Source organism: Onychostoma macrolepis, chromosome 12 (genome assembly GCF_012432095.1).
Source record: "Onychostoma macrolepis isolate SWU-2019 chromosome 12, ASM1243209v1, whole genome shotgun sequence".
Classification (NCBI taxonomy): domain Eukaryota; kingdom Metazoa; phylum Chordata; class Actinopteri; order Cypriniformes; family Cyprinidae; genus Onychostoma; species Onychostoma macrolepis.
The window spans coordinates 11,619,792-11,643,711 of NC_081166.1; the positions used below are offsets into that span (position 1 = coordinate 11,619,792).

Below are 23,920 nucleotides of genomic sequence, written 5' to 3' on the forward strand. Positions count from 1 at the left end.
CATGGCTGACTGGACATCACACTGCAATGTTAACAACCCCGGGCCCATATTCCCATCTTTTCATCTATTTTAACCATCTCTGACACACTATCTTTAGCATTAAGCGACAGCTGATTATACAGGTTGTGGACCAAGATAATAGGCACTGGGTCGCACTCAAGAAGAAGATGAGAGAGACTGAGACTCTTCTTAATGGAGAAAATCAATGATAATTGCTGTGATGTCTGTTTTGATCCGAGTCCTTCAAAGTGACATCACAGCGCCACCATGTGGTTGGGTTTCAATTAGGCTATGAATAATGATGATGTAGTTAATGAAATGTTGGTAAATTAAGTAATTGTTTAAGAATCCCCATTTCCGGAATTATAAACTGACCAATGCGCAAATATTCATCTTTCAGTAAAAAGATTTTATTATCCTAAACATTAACTTTACATGCATAGTGAGTCATGAAGTATCTTACTACATTGAAAATAAATACATATAATTTTACAAAAAACGACCTAGAAACATTAATTTTATGCCTCTATATTTGAGGCTCAGTTTTTAAATGCAACCTTATATTACACATTAACAATGTTCATTTACATGCTGAAATCAAACATTTTGTCCAGTGAATACAGCATTTAATATAAGCTACTATAAACACTGCAAAGGAATGTGCATAAATTGTGTAATTAGAGCAAACTGTTATTTTCATTTCTGGAAGTTAGTGATAAAGACCACATGTTAAATAACTAACTTTTTGGCATCAAGATCCTAGATTTAAACGAGGTTGAAAATAAATGAATACAGAGAACTGGACTCATCAAGGGGCCATAGGACTCTAAGGAGCCACTGCCATTGAAGGATTTTGGGGCAGGACATTACAAGTATTGTAAATTTCGCCACCATAATTTGTTTTTGTACAGTGCAGAGAAACCTGGCAGTTACATTTGTCAAAATATTAATAAATGTTTCCAGACAGTAGTGTGTACTTGTAGATGTACAAAAGAACAACTAAAATTAATTTTTCATATAAATATTATGTTCTGTCTTGAAATAGATTACTTTAAAGCCAGTCTTATGGATTGTACAACTGTTTATTATGTCCAAATCCATGGAAACAGATGCAGAACTCCTCATGCATGGAAAACATAGCAACATGGCCCGTTGTCTCTCTAACTATGGTATGCAACTTTCATGCATTATTAAAATAACAGTATTAATAATGAATATTATTTGGTCAACATCATTTGCAATATTCAGTCAGTATATACAAAAACAAAATGCTTCTTGGCAAAGTAATATTGCCTTTGTAATTCAAAATCTCAGTGCAAAAGAAGAACATAAAAATATTTGTACAGCTTGAGCACAAAATATATTCACCTGTAAGAAGTATGACATTCACAGTAAAAGAAAAGATTTACCCACAAAGGTCAGGTGAATAACACGTTCTTGAAAAAGGTCATACAAACCGGCAGTTCTCGATGACATTGATAACAAAATGTGTTGACAGTGGGAAAAACTATATGCAAATAAGAGCAATTGACATTAACAATGCATAAAAATCTGCCAAGAAGTCTTGTTGAAGTCAGTGTTGAATATGCCATTAGCAAATTTACACATCGCTGTTTCAGTTTTGGTATTTTCACAAAAATAGTCTGCTATCAAAAATACTGTAGTACAGTCCTTAAAGGAATAGTTCTCCCTAAAATGAAAATGACACCCTCAGGATGAGTTTGTTTCTTCATCGAAAATTTAGCAGCTGTCTGAACTCTCATTCTGACGGCACCCATTCACTGCAGAGGACCCATCGGTAAACAAGCGATGTAATGCTAAATTTCTCCAAATCTGTTCCAGTGAAGAAACAAACTAATCTACATCTTGCATCGCCTGGGGATGAGAAAATTTTCAGCATATTTCATTTTTGGGTCAACTATTCCTTTAATGGCCCTACTTTAACTAGGTCAAAGAGCTTTAGATCAGATAAAAGCATTTCATTAACAAAAAATAATAATAATAAATACAACAATATACAGCAGAATAAATAAATGATCATGCAAATAATAGAGAATCATTCATAATCAGAGCTTCCATCTCTAAGAGAATATTCCCATACAACTCACACAGATAAATCACCAGGAGAAAATGAGTCAAACTAGCTTGATTCTTGTTTGGCAGCTAATAACAAGACATATGACTGCTGAATTTACAAATACATACAGTATATGCCCCCAAAACAATGCATAACTTGTGTTCATATGAATTCCGATTGTAATTATGAACATTAGATACACATTAAATCTTTGGTCCAGTTATTATTACTATAGCTGTCAAACATGCTGAAACAATTCTGATATTCAATTAATAAATTAAAGCATTATTTTTTTTTCAACTTTCAGTTTCGTGAATTGCTTATGTTTTGTAACTTGTGTCAACGGTGATTTATAAATCATGCTTTTTTTGTGTGCTAAAAGACAAGTAATTATACTTACATTCATGTCAATTTTAAATTGTTGTACAGATATCATAAATTCCTATTGCAATTTACAGCTAGGCCGATTTTGTTGTGGATTTGAGTGAATCTAAAGCTCCATCAGAAAATGAAGGCCACATATTTCTGACACAGAGATGTAGATGCATCTTCAAGGTGTAGACATGGTACAAATCTGCATATATCTGTTTAGTCTAAACTCACTCAGATCCTGCGTACCTCAAGGAATGATGCATACTTGGGTGACATGAACACAATCACTCATACTCAAGTTGAACTGAAATGCATGCTGACATGTAAGAGTAAAAACCCTTGGGTAAACTGTGACACAAGAAGGGAAAAACATACTTCACTATTGACCCTCAACACACACACAGACAACAGGAGCTTTAGAAGTACAAGTAGTATGTCCAGTAGAGGAGGTTGATGAATATGAAGGAGAGGGGGAAGGACAGCCTTGAGTAGTTGTCGATGTAATGCGGGTTTTCCACTTTGCAGCAGTTCAGACAGCGCACGATTCGGCGTGCCGTAGACATGCACTTGGTGCAGCGGGTTTGTGGCTGCGAGGAGTTGATATCCTCCTTACTTTCACTGGGGGTGGGGTTGCTGGTGCTGCCCATCCGGGACAGCATCTCCTCCCGTTTACGGGCCCGCAAAGCGTGGCTACCGATGGAGGTGACAATGCCGTTCATCTCATCCTCGCGCTCCTGCATTTCCTGGCCATACTGATGCAACAATGAGACATAAATGTGAATACAGCAAGGTGAAGATAATCATATTCATGGGCATTATGGTATCATACTATCCTGAAAAAATGGCTTTTTGATTTTTCTCAAAACTTTTAAAAGAATAGTTCACCTCAAAATGAAAATTTGCTGAAAATGTACTCACTGTCAGGCCATCCAAGATATAGATTAATTAGTTTTTCCTTGGAATAGAAATTTAGCAATTTAAACCGCTTGCTCACCAATGGATCCTCTGCAGTCAGTGAATGGGTGCCGTCAGAATGAGAGTCCAAAAAACTAATAAAAACATCACAATAATCCACAAGTAATCCACATGACTCCAGTCCATAAATTAAAGTCTTATGAAATGAAAAGCTGTATGCTTGTAATAAACAAATCTATCATTAAGACATTTTTAACTTCATCACTTAATCATTGTTTATGGCTAAAATGTGAATCCTCTATCCATAATATTGCTTTCTCCAATAAAATCTGTTGTTAATTGATGGACTGGATTTGAGTCGTGTGGATGTTTTTATCAGTTGTTTGGACTCACTCTGACGGCACCCATTCACTGTAGAGAATCCATTGGTGAACAAGTGATGCTAAATTTCTTTAAATATATTTCGATGAAGAAACAAACTCATCTACATCTTGGATGGCTTGACGTTGAGTTAATTTTCAGCAAATGTTAATTTTTGGTTGAACTATTCCTTTAAGATAAGTGGTCTTTATATTCTTAATATTAAACATACATTTTTCGTTAGTCAATGTTTTTTAGTTATATCAGCTCAGTTGTATTGAGTAGATTCCAATATATTCAAGTCAGTGTTTTGAGTAGCTGGAAAGACCTTTTAATGTAGAAGAGCAAAAGTAGGAAATTACATGTCACTGCAGTGACATTTGCACATCATATTGTTCTCATTGAGACTTGATACATTAAAGATACATGTCAATTAATGCAACAAAAAAATTGACTAAACTGAAGCAAACTTTCATACATTGAAATGGATTGAACACAATAAACATCTGTAACAATTGGACAAGCAGCATAAATAATTTTTTATATTTTGACAAAGATTCTCACCATATATGCATTGGCAGCATTTGGCTGGTGTAACGTGCAGAAATGAGCGACTGCGTATTCAATCAGAGCACCAAAGATGAAGCTGAAGCAGATGCCCAGATACACATCGATGGCTTTGATGAAGCAGTTGGCATTGGGTAGAGAGGTGCGGGCTCCCATCATCAGGGTGGTCATAGTCAAGACTGTGGTCACTCCTATGAGTTAGCAACAAAGAGTATTGAGTTATAAAACATTTATGAATCTAATACACTCTTAGAGTCTAACTTTGAGTGAACTAAACAACAATACTCCAAAAAAGTGAATACCAAAAGCCGTTTTCTTGACCTTACTTAGATATTCAAGTATTTGTTCAAAACTTGTCTAAATGTTGTCCCAAATTTGAAATATCATCAGAACAAACATGCGTTTTGGGAAAACTTGTCAATGCTTAATGTGAATGTTACATGGTGATTCAGAAGGTGGTTATTGTGGTGATGAAGAGAGTGTGTCGTTATGTCAGAAACAAGCTATTACTAGACAAGAGTGTTGCATAAGTTATTTCTGTGAAAAAGCAAATCCAGATCCACTGCGTTAGCTATGTCGTTAGAGTCATGGATTATGTGATCTGAGACTATTAATATAAATACAAAATCTGTTCTTTTGCTAAGCGGTTGCATCAGCAAAGAGAAAATTGACTTGAAATGAGCAGGGTGTCCTCCAATGGGAATATGACATATGAAAAAATATTCACATTAATGCAATATCAACAACACTAACTAGAGATAATACTTTACCACTTTTTATTCAACTTGATTACAACTACTGTATAGGTCACAAACAGATTCTTGATTCTGTACCTGAAGTTATAAGTACACTACTTTTCAGAAGTTTGTGGCTGGTAAGACTTTTAATGCTTTTGAAAGAGGTCTCTTTTGCTCACCACGGCACTGTATTTGATCAAAAATACAGCAAAAACAGCAATGTTGTGAAATATTATTACAATATGTAATAGCTGTTTTCTATTTTAATTCATTTCAAATGTAATTCATTTTCAGCAGCCACTTACTTCATGATCCTTCAAAATCATTCTAATATGTTTATTTGTTGCACAAAAAAAACATTTCTTCTTATTATCAATGTTTAAAACAGTTATGGTGCTTAATAGTTTTTGTGAAAACTGTGAGACTTTGTTTCAGGATGTGTTTGAGAATTTTTTGTAACAAATGCTGTACAAATGTAATTTCAGAAGGACCTCTATTGACATTTGTGTCATTCATCAAGCTGCTGAATACTGAGGAGGTGTTGATACATTTTGATGATCACATGTTAATGTGGTAACTAAGGACTGCATTATGTTCCTACCTATGCAGATGCGAGCAGGTACTGAAGATTGACTGATCCAGAATGAGACCCATGACAGAACCACCAGAGCACTGGAAGGAACGTACGTCTCCAGAATGAAATATAAGATGCTCCGCTTGAGTTTGAAGTGGAAGATCAACTTTGGGTAATTGCCTGTTACATTATTAAAGAGAAAGTAAAAACATCAATACAGCACATAAAGTCTCCAGTGTGTGTGTGTGTGTGTGTGGACATACCAGTCTCATAAACGGCTTCAGATTCAGAGGTGTAGTGATCCTCAAGGGTGTACTGAGCCAGCTGTAAATGATCAAGACCGCTAACTGACTGGTTTCCCCGTGTCCAATAGAAAACCACATCTTTCACATTATATCCCCCTGTGGAAAACATAATATGAATTGAAGAGCCAATTATCACTACATAATAAGTAATTCCACTGCTGAGAGCTGCTATATTTCCACCAGATTACACTTATACGGCAGTAATAAAAGCATTCAATTACCACTAATTTTATATGCAATGCTACTAGAGCATTACACTATGATATATGCATTACCATAACATCAATAATTCTGAAGAGAGCAGTTCAGCCATTTGGAGGCGAACCTGAAATGTTAATTCATACGAGTTCCCTACGGAAAGTTGCTAAATAAGGACTGCAACAGTTGTCTGATTCGTCAAGCATGTAAAACACGTCCTTGTTAGCATTTTCTTATCTTTTTTTTAAATCAGCTAGACAACTACACTTGCAACAATTATACTTGTTTTAATCACTGTTTACAGTGTATTCACAGTTTGAAAAAAAAAAATTAAATATGAGAAAATGTTTTTGCTAATCGTCTCACAAATTTTTGCAATGTGTTCTTGTAAAGTCATAATTTTGTTATAATATAATACTGTTTTGATCTGCTATTTATAATGGTTAATTTGATTGTTTTCATACACTGTAAAAAGTGATAAGTTGACTTAACTTAAAAAAATTGAGAAAACCTGTTGCCTTAAAATTATTAAGTAAATAATAATTTAAAAACAAAGTGATTTGAAAAAGTGAACTTGACAACTTATCACTTTTTACAGTGTAGTTTGATTTTTCGTGAATTGTATTAAAACCAGTTATGGTTGGTTTGAAAAACAAACAAACAAAAATAAATAAATACATAGTAGTATACCCCCTAATAGTAGGAACCCATAGCAATTAAAAAAGAGAAACTATACAAAATATATTGTCCCAATTTTTTAATTCACAGATAATAACAAGTGAGATTTCAATTTTATTTTAAACACAGAACTAGGAGACGTCCCCATTCTCCATTTTATAAATCTGTTTTCAAATAATGCTAATTACTTACTATTTTTTTTATCATAAACTGAAAAATCTTTTCAGGGTTTTAGAACTGAAAAATAAGCAGCTCTATTATTGCAGCATGTTGTATTCTGTTGTAATACATAATGTACACCTCAAGATGGCACTGTGTCATACAAAGTTTAGTGTGCAAAAGAAATCTCAAAAAAATAACTTGCTGTACAGATTAAATATTTTTTCCTCAATCTAGAGCGTAAAACATTGTGAAATATGTTGCCCTGATTTCACCCAGAAATTAGTTATTTCATCAAACAAAAAGCACATACTGAACTGTGAAGACTAAATAAGCTTTAGCTGTCACACTGTTTTTATAGCTTGTGTCGCTAATTTAACTTTGTTTATACGTCCTGCTGAAAATACCAGCGTACACAACTAAGAATTAACATGCTGGCCAAGGCTAGTTTGTATTTTTGGTTTGATGATGGTCTACAATAGCTGGCTCATTTATCTCCTGCTGCATATTGTGTGAGTAATCCATCTGGTATTGCCAAAAAGCACATACAGCAGTCTTTCTGTTAAGGTAGAAGCCAGGTAGGGACGCCAGAATCCAAAACACACCATATGCTGGTGACCATCCATGCTAGTCTTTTCAGCAGGGTAATGTCCATTCAACTGGCCAAAATCATCAAGCAGATGTAACACCAGCTGAAAAATATTTTGAATGACTGCTGCCTTATCTTATAGTGGCTTTAGAATCAATGCAACATATCAGCATAATGCTCATGTGTCTAAATAATATAAAACCTCTTTAATATTCATACATGCCAAGCCAAACACTCACACAGCAGTCTTAGGCGAGTTAGCATATGGGAGACTTTGTACGCAGATTAATTTTTTACAACTTAAGGGACATTTATGGTGTGTACACCTGGAGCATCCGTCATTAGTGAAATTAATATTTCACAGGAACTTCACAAATTTAGAAAAAGTCTTGAAACATGGACATATTTTGAAGGTTTTATGCCTGCCACACAGCATATGTGTACTAAATCCCACTTTGGGATTTAGTACTTTTGGAACACTTTTGGAACACATCATTTGGAACACATCATTTTGGAACACATCATTCTGTAAGAGACTAAAAGCAATATAAGGTCAGCTCAAAAAACACCATTCTCATTCACTTACTATTGCAATAACATTTATTTGTAAGTTTTAAAATATTTATATATTAATAAATATACTATGTAGTATAGTAAATATAGTAAATGTATATATTACAATTATATTAAAATATATATTTTAAATTGTGATAATTATATGTGATATATATATATATATATATATATATATATATATATATATATATATATATACAGTCTGAAAAATAAAGGTGCTTCACGATGCCATAGAAGAACCTTTTTGTCTAAATGGTTCCATAAAGAACCTTTAACATCTGAAGAACCTTTCTGTTTCACAAAAGGTTCTTTGTGGTGAAACAAGGTTCTTCAGATTATAAAAGGTAAGAAAGAGATGGTTCTTTAAAGAACCTTTGACTGAATGGTTCTTTGTGGAACCAAAAATGGTTCTTCTATGGCATCGCTTGAAGAACCTTTTGAAGCACCTTTATTTTAAGAGTGTATATATATATATATATATATATATATATATATGTACACTGTTACATATAACAGTATAATATATAATGCTATTTCAAAGGTTTGGATAGTATATATCATAAATATATATATCAAATGTATATTGTTTTATAATAGAATATATTTTATAATATATATTTTATAATATCAAATTAAAAGTATATTAAGCATAATTTATATATCAAAATATATATAAATCAAATAAACGTTTTGAAAAATGGAATTTTAAACATAAGTTATAAATATATTTTAAACTCTGCAATGAGTCTTTCGTATTTAAGAATAACACAAAAAATGCGTTACAATATGGTGCATTTATCTGATATGGTCATGCATAGAAATACAGTCATGTGTAGCCTAGGCCTATAAAAATGTTCTATTTTGTGAACACTTAAGCAATTACAAGTGAATAAAACCCACAGGGTTGAAAATTGCTTAAAATCTGGCTATAGAAATAGCATATTATTTGAGACCTACAGCTTTCAAGTTGAAGGGTGCACGTCTGTCTGTCCATGGGATATTTGGTTAGATCCATACTGCAGGCCACTGTTGTAGTAATTCTAGTAAAACAGAGAGAAAAAAGAGTGACATATGTGAAAATGTTGTTGCTTATATAACACTGGAAATTAGTTCACTGTCTGTGGATGCTACTTTCAAGCTTAAATTTTCGATGCCAGCTGCCCATCTGTACACAAGCTTTGAGTCCCTTGCCACCGCTTCTATTCTTACCCTGTTTTCTGCCATTGTGAACTCTTTCACTGGCCCATAATTATCCCTGCCTCTTTATAGTTGTCCCCTTAAACCCTAATCCCTCCATCAACCCTCCAGTCAGTCCTTCAACAGGGAACACTTTCTGTAGAGCAGATCCAGTGAATGACACCTCACTACCTCAGGGCATACAGCACAGTTCCGTTGGGGAATATCCGGATCAGTCTGTTTTCGACAGTGATGTCATGCAGGAAGGATTTCTTGGAATCCACAATGAACGTATCAGGGACCCAAAGGAGCTCTACCAGTCTCCCATCCAGACTCAAGCTCTTATTGCCATCAAAACACAAGCGTTCGTCTGTCCAGCGCTGACGAAGAAAGATGGTGGCTGTGTAATCCTGGGAAGGTTGAAAAGAGATGCTTGTTACAGCCATGTGCACCGCAAGCTTAGATTTACATCATACACTCAGCTCTTATACAACTCTGTCCAAACATCAAAGAGGCTCTTTGAAATATGGGCCAATGATGTGACACTCAATTTTCCCTACTGAGATTTAAAAAGATACATTAAAATGCAATTCATACACACAACGACTTGAACACATGTTGTCAATTTCTGAATTACTATTCTGAATTTTAGGCTAATATTAGTTTTTGTCAGGCTTAAAGTCCATAACTTTTAAAAGAAAAATTTTAGATACTTTTATACTCTTAAAATTGTATTATATTATATTATATTATATTATATTATAAATGGAATCATAGAAATTTTCATAATTCAAAACTAAAAATATTTATAATTATCATTGTGTATTTAAAGTGTAAGGAACATTTTTTTCAAGTTATGATATTTTAAGTACAATTTTACTAGGTCAACATTAAATAAAACATGCATGAATAAAACATGCAAACAACTGATTTTTTTTTCAAAAGGGTATATACTTTTTGAAAGCAACATGAATACTAAAATGACATTTCTAATAACTTAGCACTTTCATTATAAACTAAAACATTTTCAAATTAAGATTTCTTCTTTTCATCACCTCAGATTCAAATAAAGAATTTGTAATTGACCCTATGCTTCCTTATTAGTTGTATACGCTTTAAAGTAAACATTTACAGAAAAATAGAATGTTTTGTGATACCTTAGTAATTTAGAAATAATATTTGGATGCTTGTGGTTTGTGAGAGTATCATACCATGTTGATTTCTGATATGGTGTCTATGCTGGCGATATCCAGACTCATTCCTACAGTAACAGGCCCATCTGAAGAAAAAAAAAAAAACACAACAACAACACGCACTGCATTCACTACAGAGTGACAACACTGCTAACAGAGAAAGACAGCAGAAAAAGGTTCTTAATTTACATGCGTTACAAGAGTGGACTGCATCAACTCAAGCCCGGAGCGTTTCCGCTGAGTTTACATTTGATTTAATTGCAGTTGTTGATGATGATAGGACTTTAAGAGAAGGTAAAAATCCACTTATGCAAGATAATAGTTTGTGTAAATGTAAAAGCTTTGATCGTCGTACTGCCAAAGAATGGCCTAAGGTACTTGTTGTATCCCTTCATCAGTTTCTGAATGGTGGGAGGCAAGATCTCCTCTGTGCTGGCGACAGAGCCATCCATGCTCCTGTAAAAACAGCAGAACACAAAACACACAAATACACATGCATTAAGCACTCAATATTCCACAAGTCAGTGCAAAAAAGCAGAAAGGCAATGTTACTTCCACCGAGGCATGTTTTGATCATGTGGACTTAATTGCCAATAACTTATAACCTAGATTTGAAACACTGTGTATTTTTAGGCTTCATCTTTTCTCTCATTAAAGCACTGCTGCCGACTGTGGCGTGTGCGATTTGAACATCCTCAGCGATGGTAGAAGCGATTGTGTTCTTTCCCGCAGAGCGAAGCCTCTGTTTCTACAGTGTAAAAGGCCCATGAGCTTCAGATATTATTCAGCTTCAGGGTAACAACCCCACAGAGCACAGCAGCACATGTAGGAAATACTTCAAGAGACGTCTGAGGAAAAAAACCTGCTTGGTTGACACTACACAATACCCTTATAAATATTCTAGAATGAACAGAAACAAGTACTGTGGGCCAAGCAGAGCAGGAGGACAGAGGTACACGTGGGTTTTTACTGCGGCAGATCTCTCCCGTCCCTTCTGTAGCTCTCTCAGACTTCACCCTATAAATTCTATAAATCTGTATGTATTCTTTAAATACATACAGTCAGGTACAAAAGTCTGAGTGTACATTGAATATCTGAGATCCAAAATGGACATAAATAGAATGTTTAGGGCAATAAAACATTCTGATGTAAAATGAATGGGGAATATTTATGATTCTGCATTAGTTTTAGATATCTAATCAAAGTAGGTTTGCGATTTTGAACATGTGACTGGCCAGTACAATGTTTTTGCATTCACTGATGCTCTTTCAAGATGCTCTTTGGATCATTCACAAATTATACTGGAACACACAATTATAATGTTCAAATAAACAACTGTTTTCATAATAATAATAATAATAATAATAAGTAAGAAATAAGGAAATGTGTCTTCAGGACACTGAAGACTGGAGTAATGGCTGCTGAAAATTATATTTTATAATATATTAAAACGGAAAACAGACATTTTAAATTGTAATAATATTTAATAAAATAAAAATATTATGTAATAAAAATATTGTTTTTACTGTATTTTAGATGAAATTAATGCAGTCTTCGTGAGCATATAAAACAATATATATTTCTTTAAAAAAAATATTAAAATATTTTACTGACCTCTAAATATAATTGGTAATTTAAAAAAAAAAAAAAAAAAAATAAAATAAAAACAAATATCAGGATAAATCCATTCTGTATAGGCTATTGACATAAACCTAGAATCCAATATAAACATTATTTTCAGAATCAGGTTTGCCTCAAATAGAAATACTCATTTGAAATGCTCAAATTCACCTGTATCCAGGTATGAGACATTTGTTTTATGTACAGAATTATGCATGCTAAAATGCACTCACATACTTGTATGAAGAAACAAGAGAGAGAATGACTGGGAAAGCTCAAAAGAGAGGAAGTGAGACAGATGGTGAGAGAGTGTGAGAGACACAGAGAGAGTTTGGAAGACAGACGGAGAGCTCTAGGTCATTGACATGATGGCTCTATTATTACTCTCATTAAACTGTTACTAAAATCTAAAAAAAAAAAAAAAATCCAAACAAGAAATGAACCATGCAGGTCACTGCCTCTACATTACCCCCTATAAACACATGGAAGGCTGTTGGAAAACATTTTTCACCTCCCAGACACCTCTGATCATGTTCTGCATCACTACAAACATGGTAGAAAAAATACTTTATACTTGATGTATAGCTATTTTCACTGGTAAGCACAGCTAGCGTTTCAGAATGTCTGTTTTTCAGGATGCTTTTCTAGATGAAGTCTGACTCAACATGCCTCCCGTGATAAAGCTGAGGTGTGCAATTTGTTACGATATGTTACGATATTTTCTCCTATCTCAGCTTAATAAGCAGAGACAGCTAAAAGTAAGCCATTTGTAGGTTGTTTCCCCCTCAAAAATGTGTAAAACTGTGTCTCTGTGGTGTAGAAATCATTGCTCTGTTTGTTTGAGCATCCCGACACAGCAACCAATGACGTGACTTGGGTGGGACTATCTGACAATCTGACCAATGGCAAACAGTCATTATTTTTGCAATATTTTTGCAATTCTGACTCTACACTTCAGCTTTAATTGTCCATGCTAGTCAGAAAATCAGGGTGGAGTTTTTACCTTTGGGGGCTCAATAATTTAGTAAAACAATTTAGTATTCTGTCATGCGAGGAAAACAGGTAATGTGGGTTAAATAAAAAAAATTGCCAAATTATCAAAGCAATGCCATTTGTGTTGTTTCATCTTAAGCTGTGTGAAAGCTGAACTTCTGAATGGAACTGAATGAAAATAAAAAGAGCGACTGTGCCAGACTTGTCTTTTAAGTAAGGCTGATGATACATGGGGCAACTATTTTTAGAGAAATGTTACTTGGGCACTTTCACACTGAGAATCGGTAACAAATTTCTATCTGGATATTTTATATCGGTCATATGTACAGGTGCATCTCAATAAATTAGAATGTCATGGAAAAGTTCATTTATTTCAGTAATTTAACTCAAATTGTGAAACTCGTGTATTAAATAAATTCAATGCACACAGACTGAAGTAGTTTAAGTCTTTGGTTCTTTTAATTGTGATGATTTTGGCTCACATTTAACAAAAAACCCACCAATTCACTATCTCAACAAATTAGAATACTTCATAAGACCAATAAAAAAAAACATTTTTAGTGAATTGTTGGCCTTCTGGAAAGTAAGTTCATTTACTGTACATGTACTCAATACTTGGTAGGGGCTCCTTTTGCTTTAATTACTGCCTCAATTCGGCGTGGCATGGAGGTGATCAGTTTGTGGCACTGCTGAGGTGGTATGGAAGCCCAGGTTTCTTTGACAGTGGCCTTCAGCTCATCTGCATTGTTGGGTCTGGTGTCTCTCATCTTCCTCTTGACAATACCCCATAGATTCTCTATGGGGTTCAGATCTGGTGAGTTTGCTGGCCAGTCAAGCACACCAACACCATGGTCATTGAACCAGCTTTTGGTACCTTTGGCAGTGTGGGCAGGTGCCAAATCCTGCTGGAAAATGAAATCAGCATCTCCATAAAGCTTGTCAGCAGAAGGAAGCATGAAGTGCTCTGAAATTTCCTGGTAGATGGCTGCGTTGACTGTGGACTTCAGTAAACACAGTGGACCAACACCAGCAGATGTCATGGCAGCCCAAATCATCACAAACTGTGGAAACTTCACACTGGACTTCAAGCAACATGGATTCTGTGCCTCTCCACTCTTCCTCCAGACTCTGGGACCTTGATTTCCAAATGAAATGCAAAATTTACTTTCATCTGAAAAGAGGACTTTGGACCACTGAGCAACAGTCCAGTTATTTTTCTCCACAGCCCAGATAAGATGCTTCTGACGTTGTCTCTGGTTCAGAAGTGGCTTGGTAGCCCTTTTCCTGAAGACGTCTGAGCATGGTGACTCTTGATGCACTGACTCCAGCTTCAGTTCTCTCCTTGTGAAGCTCTCCCAAGTGTTTGAATCAGCTTTGCTTGACTGTATTCTCAAGCTTGCGGTCATCCCTGTTGCTTGTGCACCTTTTCCTACCAAAATTCTTCCTTCCAGTCAACTTTGCATTTAATATGCTTTGATACAGCACTCTGTAAACAGCCACACCTTTCAGTAATGACCCTCTGTGACTTACCCTCTTTGTGGAGGGTGTCAATGTTCGTCTTCTGGATCATTGCCAAGTCAGCAGTCTTCCATTATTGTGGTTTCAAAGAACAAGAGATACCCGGAATTTATACTGTATGGATGGTCATTTATTGAAACTCAAATGTAAATATTCTAATATTTTGAGATACTGATTTTTGACTTTCATGAGCTGTAAGCTCTAATCATCAAAATTAAAACAAAAAAAAACTTTTGAAATGTTTTACTTTACATGCAATAAATCTAAAATATATGAAAGTTTCACTTTTTGAAATAACTTACAAGAAAAAATGAACTTTTTCAGGACATTCTAATTTTTTGAGATGCACCTGTATGTGTCTCCCCATGGTTGCCCGTTGACGGCAACATTTCCCAAAGTTGCCCAGCAACATTGCTCAAAAGGTTGCCCAGTGAGACTAGACATTTTAACTGTTAAAAGGCAAAACTTTGTTTGCTGCCCCCTTCAGGCTGAATTCCAGTCACGTGTGAGGGAATGCGGAGTTATCGGTCTGTGAATGCTGAGTAGACAGTTTTTCTCTGCTAACTGTGGCAGTTGATAAGTTAAACACATTCATTTGTTACATGCTTTGACTCTTTATGTGAAATGCGAAATAGTGATGTGTTTGCAAACAATTTTGCTTCCATAATGCTATGAATTTTGTCCAGTGTCATAAACAAATGGTCCTTTTGAATCATACCTTTTAATAAACAGATTGGACCATTTTACTGAATTTAATAAACAAGTTGAATGCAGTTCACTGAATTGGTCTGAATGCAGTTCTCAAGATGGTCAGAGTGGATCATTTGGACATACTCTCTCTCACAATTATGACTCGGTGAAACAAGAGCCATTTCATTCTAACATATCAGAGTCACAATGATTTGGATTAGTGATTCATCTGCAACATGTAGACTATACGATCTGTAATGAGCCGAGAACTTGAATTTAACTCATAGGGCAAAAAGTAAGTATTATTACAAATGTTACTAATTATTACAAATGTTAATAAATAGCATTAGGATTTATTAAGATTAGGATTATTTTTAGCCAAGTGATATAAACAGTATTGTTTAATGTAAATGTTAATGTAAAACTAAGTCTACACGTTTTTTGAACAGCACTTATTGTAGGATTGTTCACGCTCTTAATTCCTCTGGTGTCTATGCATCTGTATTTCATTCCTTATAATTGATGGGATATATATATAGCCATGTATGTATGTACGTATTTATGTTTGTATTTTAATGTTTGTTATTATTGTTGATGAGCTCACCAAAGCAAATTCCAAACAACTAAGGTGTTTGGCAATAAATAAATAAATGCATTAAATTAAATATAAAACAAAATTACATCTAAATTTATTTTCATTTTGCAGTAAACTGCCAAATATGATGGAAACACAATAAATTTTATAAATACAATTAATAAATCGTAAATTTAAATAAATATATATATATTTTTCTTTCTTAGTTTTGAACCAATCTTGAGACTAAATCCAGCCACGTCTCTGGTGTTTAGTCTGACTGACGTGTTGTGTATGGAGAAAAGGCTCTCCTAGCAGGACTGTCTCCCCAACTGTTTCTGCTTTGGTCCACAGAGACAGTTTCTCAAGCTTGTATCAACTCCATCTCCCCGTCTACACACATCAGTGGTCATATGAAATATGAGCCCCAACATTGCAAACTCTCTCTCTCTCAGAGTATCTGAGAGACCTTGTCCAGTGGTAAAATATTAAACAACCCCAGAAAGTTTGAGCAGAAAATAATTTAAGTTTGAATGTTTTTAAACTGATATAAAACAGTCTGAAACAGCAATAAACCAAATAAATAAATAAATATGCAAGCAAACTTGCCAGGCAATTTGTTCACTGAAACCAGCTAGTGAGTTCAGCGTGATGATGACCTAATTATTTTCACCACTCTGATCTCCTCATGTGGTTTGGATCTAGTCTGGTTTACCCAGAAGTGTGTGTCAAAGAAACGAACGCTTACTGTAGTGCAGGTTCATGCATTAAATATGGCTTTCAAAATAGATCATTCAGCAGTGACTCTCATCTACAAAACAGTCCTACAGTAATTTAGATGTTTCTACAGATCTCTGGCAACTGACCTATAAAATAAAAGTTTAATCATGGGGAGTTTTCATTAAAATAACTTTTAAAAGGGTCATATTATAAATATTTTTCTCTGAGGTCCAATTATAATGTGCCAAATAACATTGTGGTTTTTTATGCCCATTTCAGCCTCTCCCTGAATCTTGAAACTAAACAGGCATGTGAAACACCAGTTTTCTTTGCCAAATCCTAAACCCTCCAACATTATTGCCATGTCCGCTTACTATAAGCTTGTATTTCATAAAGTCACTAACAAATTTGGACAGTGTCAGATTGCATTTTATAGGCTTATTTTTCCAAAATACACATGGGTATTCGAGAGAGCGAGTATAAGAGAGGAACGAGACAGACACACAGTCATTGAATTGGGTTAACCAGTCATGTATGTGAAACATTTGAATTATTTGTGTAAGTAGTAAATTCAATTTAGAATTATATGTTTTATGCTTTCACTTTATCCCAGATAACAAGGAACATTCTCAGCTAACGTTTTGGCAAGGTTCTCTCAAAGTATGAACAAACGTTCTTCCAGTAATGTTAATAGAATGGTTGTTCAGAGTTATGGATTTTACTAATGTTCTTAAAACCTTAGCACAAAAATGTTAATTAAGTTATACATCATCTATGGAATGTTTTATTTCTGAAAACTTTTAGCTGGAGGTTCTACTAACGTTATTTAAATGTTACTTGTTTCAGAATGTTAAGAGAACATTCAAAATTAACATTGTCTGCAAAACTATAATGTTTCCTTTAAATGTCACTTCTTCTTTTTTTCCTACATATAATATCACACATAATCACTGCAAAAAATTGAGGTTGCCAGGCGTTGCAAATAATTAACTTGACATCAACGGGCCAAATTTCGAAGCACCCAACAGACTTTATTGAGCTGTTTTTGCAGAAAGTGAGTTTGGGTTCTAAAAGTTACAGTATGATTTCACAGTACTTCAAGCTCTTTTATCTCAAAAGATCAAAGAACATTTTTGATGACTCTGCCCTTTAAAATCCACCTAAACATTACTGGATCTATATATGGACCTCAAACCAGTAGTTTTATATTTCAACAAACAAAAACATTACAAGTCCCCATTACAAGATTAAGCCTTCATCCTTATCTTCATGTGCTAAGCTCTAAGAAGCCAAAAAGGAGGGATGGCTCTTGTTGTTGTGGTTTGTTATGTGATGGAAGCTGAATTCCTGGCTAAACTATATGTACACCCACTAAAGTCTCCCAGCTTGCCAGAAAGAGAGACTGGAGATTGGAGGGGAAAGGAGGACAGGAAGGGGGTGGGGGAAAGCAGATGGTGAGGTGAATTGATGTTGGCACATTTCCTCAACATCCTCCTTTGATCTTTTGAGTCGTTCTGACCTGGTCCTACATCCTACTTCCCATCAAATTTCAAAGGTCAGGCCAGAATACCAGCATCGACGATGAGATGCATATCTCATTGAATGGAATCTGCCTGAACTCTCATTGAACATGGCTGAGCGGTGGCCGTTCCAGTAAATCGACGTGCCTTGTCTCTACACTGTCACCAGTAATCGCGTTAGCATTGCAGCTACTGTACTGCTGCATGGAAAGATAAGCTCGAACAGGCAAAACAGAGAGGAGACATGATACGAGTGCTGTTATTTCCATCTGTAACCCGTACATCGACTCCGACGGTCTCATTCAGGCTCACCCAAAAGTCTACACGGATTAGCTATAATTCCATCCTTCCTTTAGCTACACCTTTCACCAAACCCACATAATCTGGTGTGAATGGATACTTAAGGCATATAGTCTCTTATTTGCTGCCAAAAGAGTAAAACCTAAATTATACCCGGCTTGTCATCTCGGCAAAGACGTCACTCCGAGAGCTTATATCACCCAAGAGAACTTGTTGACAAAAATGGGTTTTCCGCCTCGGCTTTCCTGCGAGAGTTGAGAAAAGCCGTGTTTATCAACTCTACAAAGTCACTACTGAAGTGAATGCACATCCTACACTCTACAAGTTTTTGAGACACAAATAAATTAAGGAGGAACGACACAAAAGCAATAAACAGTGTAGGATGCAGTCATATTCAGCTAGCCATATGGCAGTAATGAGTGTAGGAACAGCAAAAGTGAGTTTATAATAAGCCACCAGGAGTTTCTTACCTGCTGATGAAAAGGAGGAGAAGCAAAGAGCCCACAAAGCTGCACAAATGCATGGCTGCTTGAGCGTTACACGTCTGACTGAGAAATGAGAGACAAAGAATGGAGAGATTATGTAGAGATTCAACAGATTTGTACACAGAGATTAAGCATTACTGACAAATTTCGCAGTTAGAACAAGCGCTCAGCATTTCAGCTTGATGATCCTGGCAAAATTAGGGCAGGTTTTCTCAATCCACCTTAAGTGTGTCTATGGACTGTTTAGTGACAAAAATATACCACTTACTCAAGTTTTGATTTACTATAAGGTGATACCCTTAAAAATAAAGACAAATTTTGAGGTAACCATGGAGATAGGAAAATATATAGAAAAAAGGATTTTCAATAGCAAATTTCAAATACTTGTGAATTATTTGTGAAAATTTGATACATTTGTCTTCTGAAATCTTCAACCTCAGACCTGTATGCATACATTTAACCATTGAAAATGTGCACTCTGATGCATAATCCCAGAGCACCAAGTGAAATAATCCCTTAAAAATGTTTTAATGTTGGAATCCAGTTCACTCGCACAACAGATTTACTGATGGTGACATGAAATTCTGTGCATATTTCCAGGGAATTATGTTAAACCACTTTAGCCATGTGATCACCTACTACACAAAGATGACAAGATACAACAGTATAAGCAGTATTTAGGTTTTAAAATTATTCTCAATCCCCTCATTCTTGAATACTATTCCTTTGGCTCTGAGCTTTTCGGCCTTGTAAAAAACAGCTTTTAGCTGGCCCTATATTTCAGAGCTACTTTTTATCTTCTTGATGTCTATTTTGAGCCTTGATGGCAAAAAATAGTCTGTGATTCTTTGCTCAATCTTCCAGCACCATTGCAATCTGTGTGCAGCTGTGTGAGGATGAGTTTGAGACAACAGACGTCTGCCCTGAAGCCTGTGTTCATAAACACACAATGTGCAGGAAGAAGCAAAAATGCTTCAATTTTCGATCGCATGGATAGTGCTATTGAAAGCAGTCATGCTATCTTGATATCATCGAATCATGTAGACATGGCCAAACAAAAACAAAACTATCATATTGTTAACATGAAAAAAAAAATAAAAATCTGATGACCCAGATTAATGTGTTAATTATTTTTTTAAACAGTTGATCACAAACAAAAAACACACTGAGATGCTCTTCCACATCTCTAAGATCAGAATATTTAATTTAATTATTTTTTTTATTTTAACACTCCTGCCTCTTTTCTACTCATCAGCTCTTCATGATGCATGGTGGGGGAGGCAGGTAGCATGATAAGTATCACTGCTCCTGACAATGGTAAAGCAAGTTACCACAAGCACATATTTCTTGTTGTAAATCAAACTGAGGAACAAATTACAGAAAATGTCTTAAAAGGATAGTTTACCTCCAAATAATGTCATCCTGTATGACTTTTCTGAAAACCATTTTGATTTTATTAATAGAAGTCGATGGGGTCCACACAGATGAAATACTCTTACATTCTTTTATATTCCACAGAAGAAAGAAATACATACAGGTTTGGAACATCATAAGGTTGAGTAAATAATGACAGAATTATTTTTAGGTGAACTATCCCTTTAATTTTTGTAAGCAAGCTCGAGTTGACACATCCTTACTTGGAGAAAATGTTGATGTCTCCTGACTTATTTGTACCTAAATACATGAAAAGTGCATTTTCTTCTCTCCGTTGCAAAAGCTGTTCTCTTCTCTTTTGTTCCTACCCTAGTGGTTTGTGAGTCAGTGCTGCTTGGAGGATCCTAATCCTAAGACTGAGGTGTCACTCATTTAGAGTGACAGATGACATCTTCCATGAGGTCCTGGACCTTGATATGGAGGACCCCACGGGAAGGGTACACTGGACTTGTTTAACAACCTTCCCAGGAAACCCAAAAGGCCTGAAGCTGGGAATGCTGTTGTGGTCAAAGGTATCTCTAGTGTTACAGATACAGTGCTCTGCCCTCTTGACTTTCTAATGTAATGTGCACTACTATTCTAATGTTTGGGATTTGTAAGATTTTTTTTAATGTTTTTGAGTCTCACAATTCAGCCTTTTTTCTTGCAACTCAGAATTCTGAAGGAAAAATGAAAAATCGCAAATAATCGCAGAACTCTTATTTTGTGCTTGCAATTCCAAGTTTACATCTCACAATTCAGCCTTTTTTATCATATAATTCTGAGGTTACATCTTGCAAATCTGCCATTTTTTTCCGGATAATTATAAATGTACATATCGCAATTCTGTTTTTTGTTTGTTTCCACCACAGAATAAAGAAGGTAATTGTGACTTTTTATCTCACAATTCAAACTTTTTCATGCAGCTGTGAATTTATATCTCACAATATTGACTTTTTGCTCAGAATTTATATCTTAACAGTCTTAATTGTGCGATATAACTTCACAATTACCTTTTTTAATATCTTAATAACATTGCTGAAACAAGCTTCCACACTTATACTCACCAGGGCTGAAAAACCCAACTGTTTTCTATTTTTAAATATTTAAAAATGTCATTTATTCCTGAGATGGAAAAGGTTAATTGTCAGCAACCACTTCTCCAGTCTTCAGTGTCACATAATCCTTCATAAATCATTCAGTTACTCTGAATTTGTGCACAAGAAACATTGCTTGTTATTATCAATGCTGAAAACATTTTTTGTTCATGTTGATGTTAAAACTGTTCCTCTTTAAAGAACAGAAAGTGCAAAAGAACTTCATTTGTTTAAATTATAAACCTTTGTAACATTAAAATATCCTTACTGTCACTTTTGACCATTTAACTGCCTTATCTTTGCTGAATAAAAGTATTCTCTTTTCCTTTTCACTTTTGAAAGGTAGCATAATTAGGTGGCCTGAGGGCTGGTCTGACAGTGCTAAGCTACATCCATCTACAAAGCAAAGAGCATCAGCTATTTTCTTTATTGCTCACCTTCTTGCTATATTGACTTCAAACACCAGATATCTCAGCGAGAATCTAGGTCAGTGAATGACTGATTTCTGAAGCTCGCAACGGCAAGGTCCAATTACTGTTCTTTGACTTAAAAATATCTCCACGAGAACCTTCTGAATTAATCATGAAAGCAAAACAGGAGCATAATGCAAACCATTTTACTTTATAAAGCCTTTCTTGGCCTTATAATTCACTGAAAAGATCTGTTTATTTTTTGCTGTTTATTTGGGTGCATGATGTAACAGGGAAATCATCTCATCTCATCAGAATATTGTAAATAATAAAATATGGATGTGGAAGAGGGGTGGGGGGTGTACAGGGTAAATATTATCATCCTGCCTTTGATAGAGATTATCTGGGCATCTCATGGCACCCTAGATAAACAGCTTTCAACACAACTGATCATTTACCAGCTAACAAAGAACATGAGACATGCTGATTTGAAAACCAATGGAGAGCTTAGCCTTAAGCCCTCAGCTAATTGCAACATGGAAATCTGCAAAGTTTCTCAGTTTTTTTTTTTTAGGCTACAGTCTATAGTAATGGATAGCAAAAAACAGTTATCACTACCAAACCATGTCACTTGCGGACGTTAATATAATCTCAATTCAAGGGCCTTGACGTAACTCTATGCCTTCTTAACCTGTTCAGACACAGATTCGTTCCAGTTCACATCACATTTGGATGTGATAAATCAATCTGTGAGTGCCATATCACTTTTTTTTTTACTACAAAGCAATCTTCTAATGAAGTTAAGCATGGTTGCCTGTGACACAGGATGTGAAAATATGGCATATGGTATAAAACTAAAATATTTTTATCTTAATTTTAAAATGAAAATATTTTAAAATATTTTAAAATGAAGCTGATTGCATCATGATGACTATTTTTCTGTATATTCACTGTATGGACAGTGAGTATACGTGCAAGCAAAACACAAAACCCTTATAATGCTTCTATAATGCATATTTTTAATGCAATCTTCAACAAATAGGAATATTTTCAGACCATGCCTGTCAAAAATAAATAAATAATTGTATTCAAAACCAACTGCATGCACTGACACTTAACTTAATAGGCTAATTCAACCTAACCCAAAGTTGTATTATAAAAACTATAAAACATTATTATGAACTGACATTTAATTAATTATCATATATGCCAGGATTTAGATTAGAAATAAAGCATGGTCCTATTTGTTGTGTCCCTTGAACTTAGTTCAAGACTGAAAGGGTTAAATTTGACGCTCTGTCACAGTTGAACTACATTAGTTTAGCTATAAACACAAACACAATATACATTTAAACTATTCTCATTCATGTAAAACGCGATTTACATTTATTATAACAACATAAACCATCCTCCACAATATAAAAGAAGCGTGTTTAAACTGTTTAATGTCTTCTACTTAAACACGGTTTTAAAAATCGAGTGATTTAAACAACAAACAACGTTTCCTTTTTCTTTTTTTTTTAGTAAACGATATGATAAACATAACCGTGCAATCCATCGTACAGTTTTGACTTTGCATGTTTTCACATATCAAAAAATGTCATTCAAATTCATAAACGTACATCATATCACATACGACTTGCTGCGTAGCTACTTACATTTAAAGCCGGGCAATCGTTTGCATTTCCCAAACGCTTAGAACATCGAATCACTCATCTATATAGCCTATGTTGTGTCGGTTGTAAGTCCGAGCCATTTAGTTCTTTGAAAGGAAAAAACGTGACTTTCAGCGGTGTTCAAGGCGCAGGAATCCGTCAGTGATGCGCAACTACTTCACAGCAGTCCCTCTAAACTACTGGTTGCATCCCAGACACATTCTGCGCTGCTCATTTGAGAAGAACCTATCAGTGATGATTCAGTGGTGATTGGAGGGAACAGGCTTGGAAAGTGACATCTCACATGTTTGGAAAATATACATTGAATCACAGTGGCATGTAATTATCACATAGGCACATCATGCTAATAATCTCCATAGGCTATTTATGCCACATGTAAGCAAACCCTGTCTGTCACCTCTTTCTTTAAATGTCATGTCACTTTTGAC

At 35.1% G+C, this 23,920-nt stretch overlaps 1 protein-coding gene across 2 annotated transcripts; it reads right to left on the reverse strand.

Moving 5' to 3' along the window:
• Positions 1–399: 399 nt before the first annotated feature.
• Positions 400–23,666, reverse strand: gabrz (gamma-aminobutyric acid type A receptor subunit zeta). 2 transcript variants are annotated; one of them, XM_058794693.1, is made up of 10 exons: positions 23,475–23,666; positions 18,882–18,959; positions 10,832–10,932; positions 10,495–10,562; positions 9,476–9,693; positions 9,065–9,147; positions 5,866–6,003; positions 5,630–5,782; positions 4,289–4,482; positions 400–3,201 (listed from the first exon to the last, which is right to left on the reverse strand). In XM_058794693.1, the coding sequence occupies exons 2-10, from the start codon at positions 18,932–18,934 to the stop codon at positions 2,866–2,868; spliced, it is 1,344 nt and encodes a 447-aa protein (XP_058650676.1). In that variant the 5' UTR covers positions 18,935–18,959; positions 23,475–23,666; the 3' UTR covers positions 400–2,865. The 2 variants fall into 2 exon arrangements, with proteins under 2 accessions (XP_058650676.1, XP_058650677.1); XM_058794694.1 differs by lacking the exons at positions 18,882–18,959; positions 23,475–23,666 and adding an exon at positions 18,565–18,610.
• Positions 23,667–23,920: the final 254 nt, after the last annotated feature.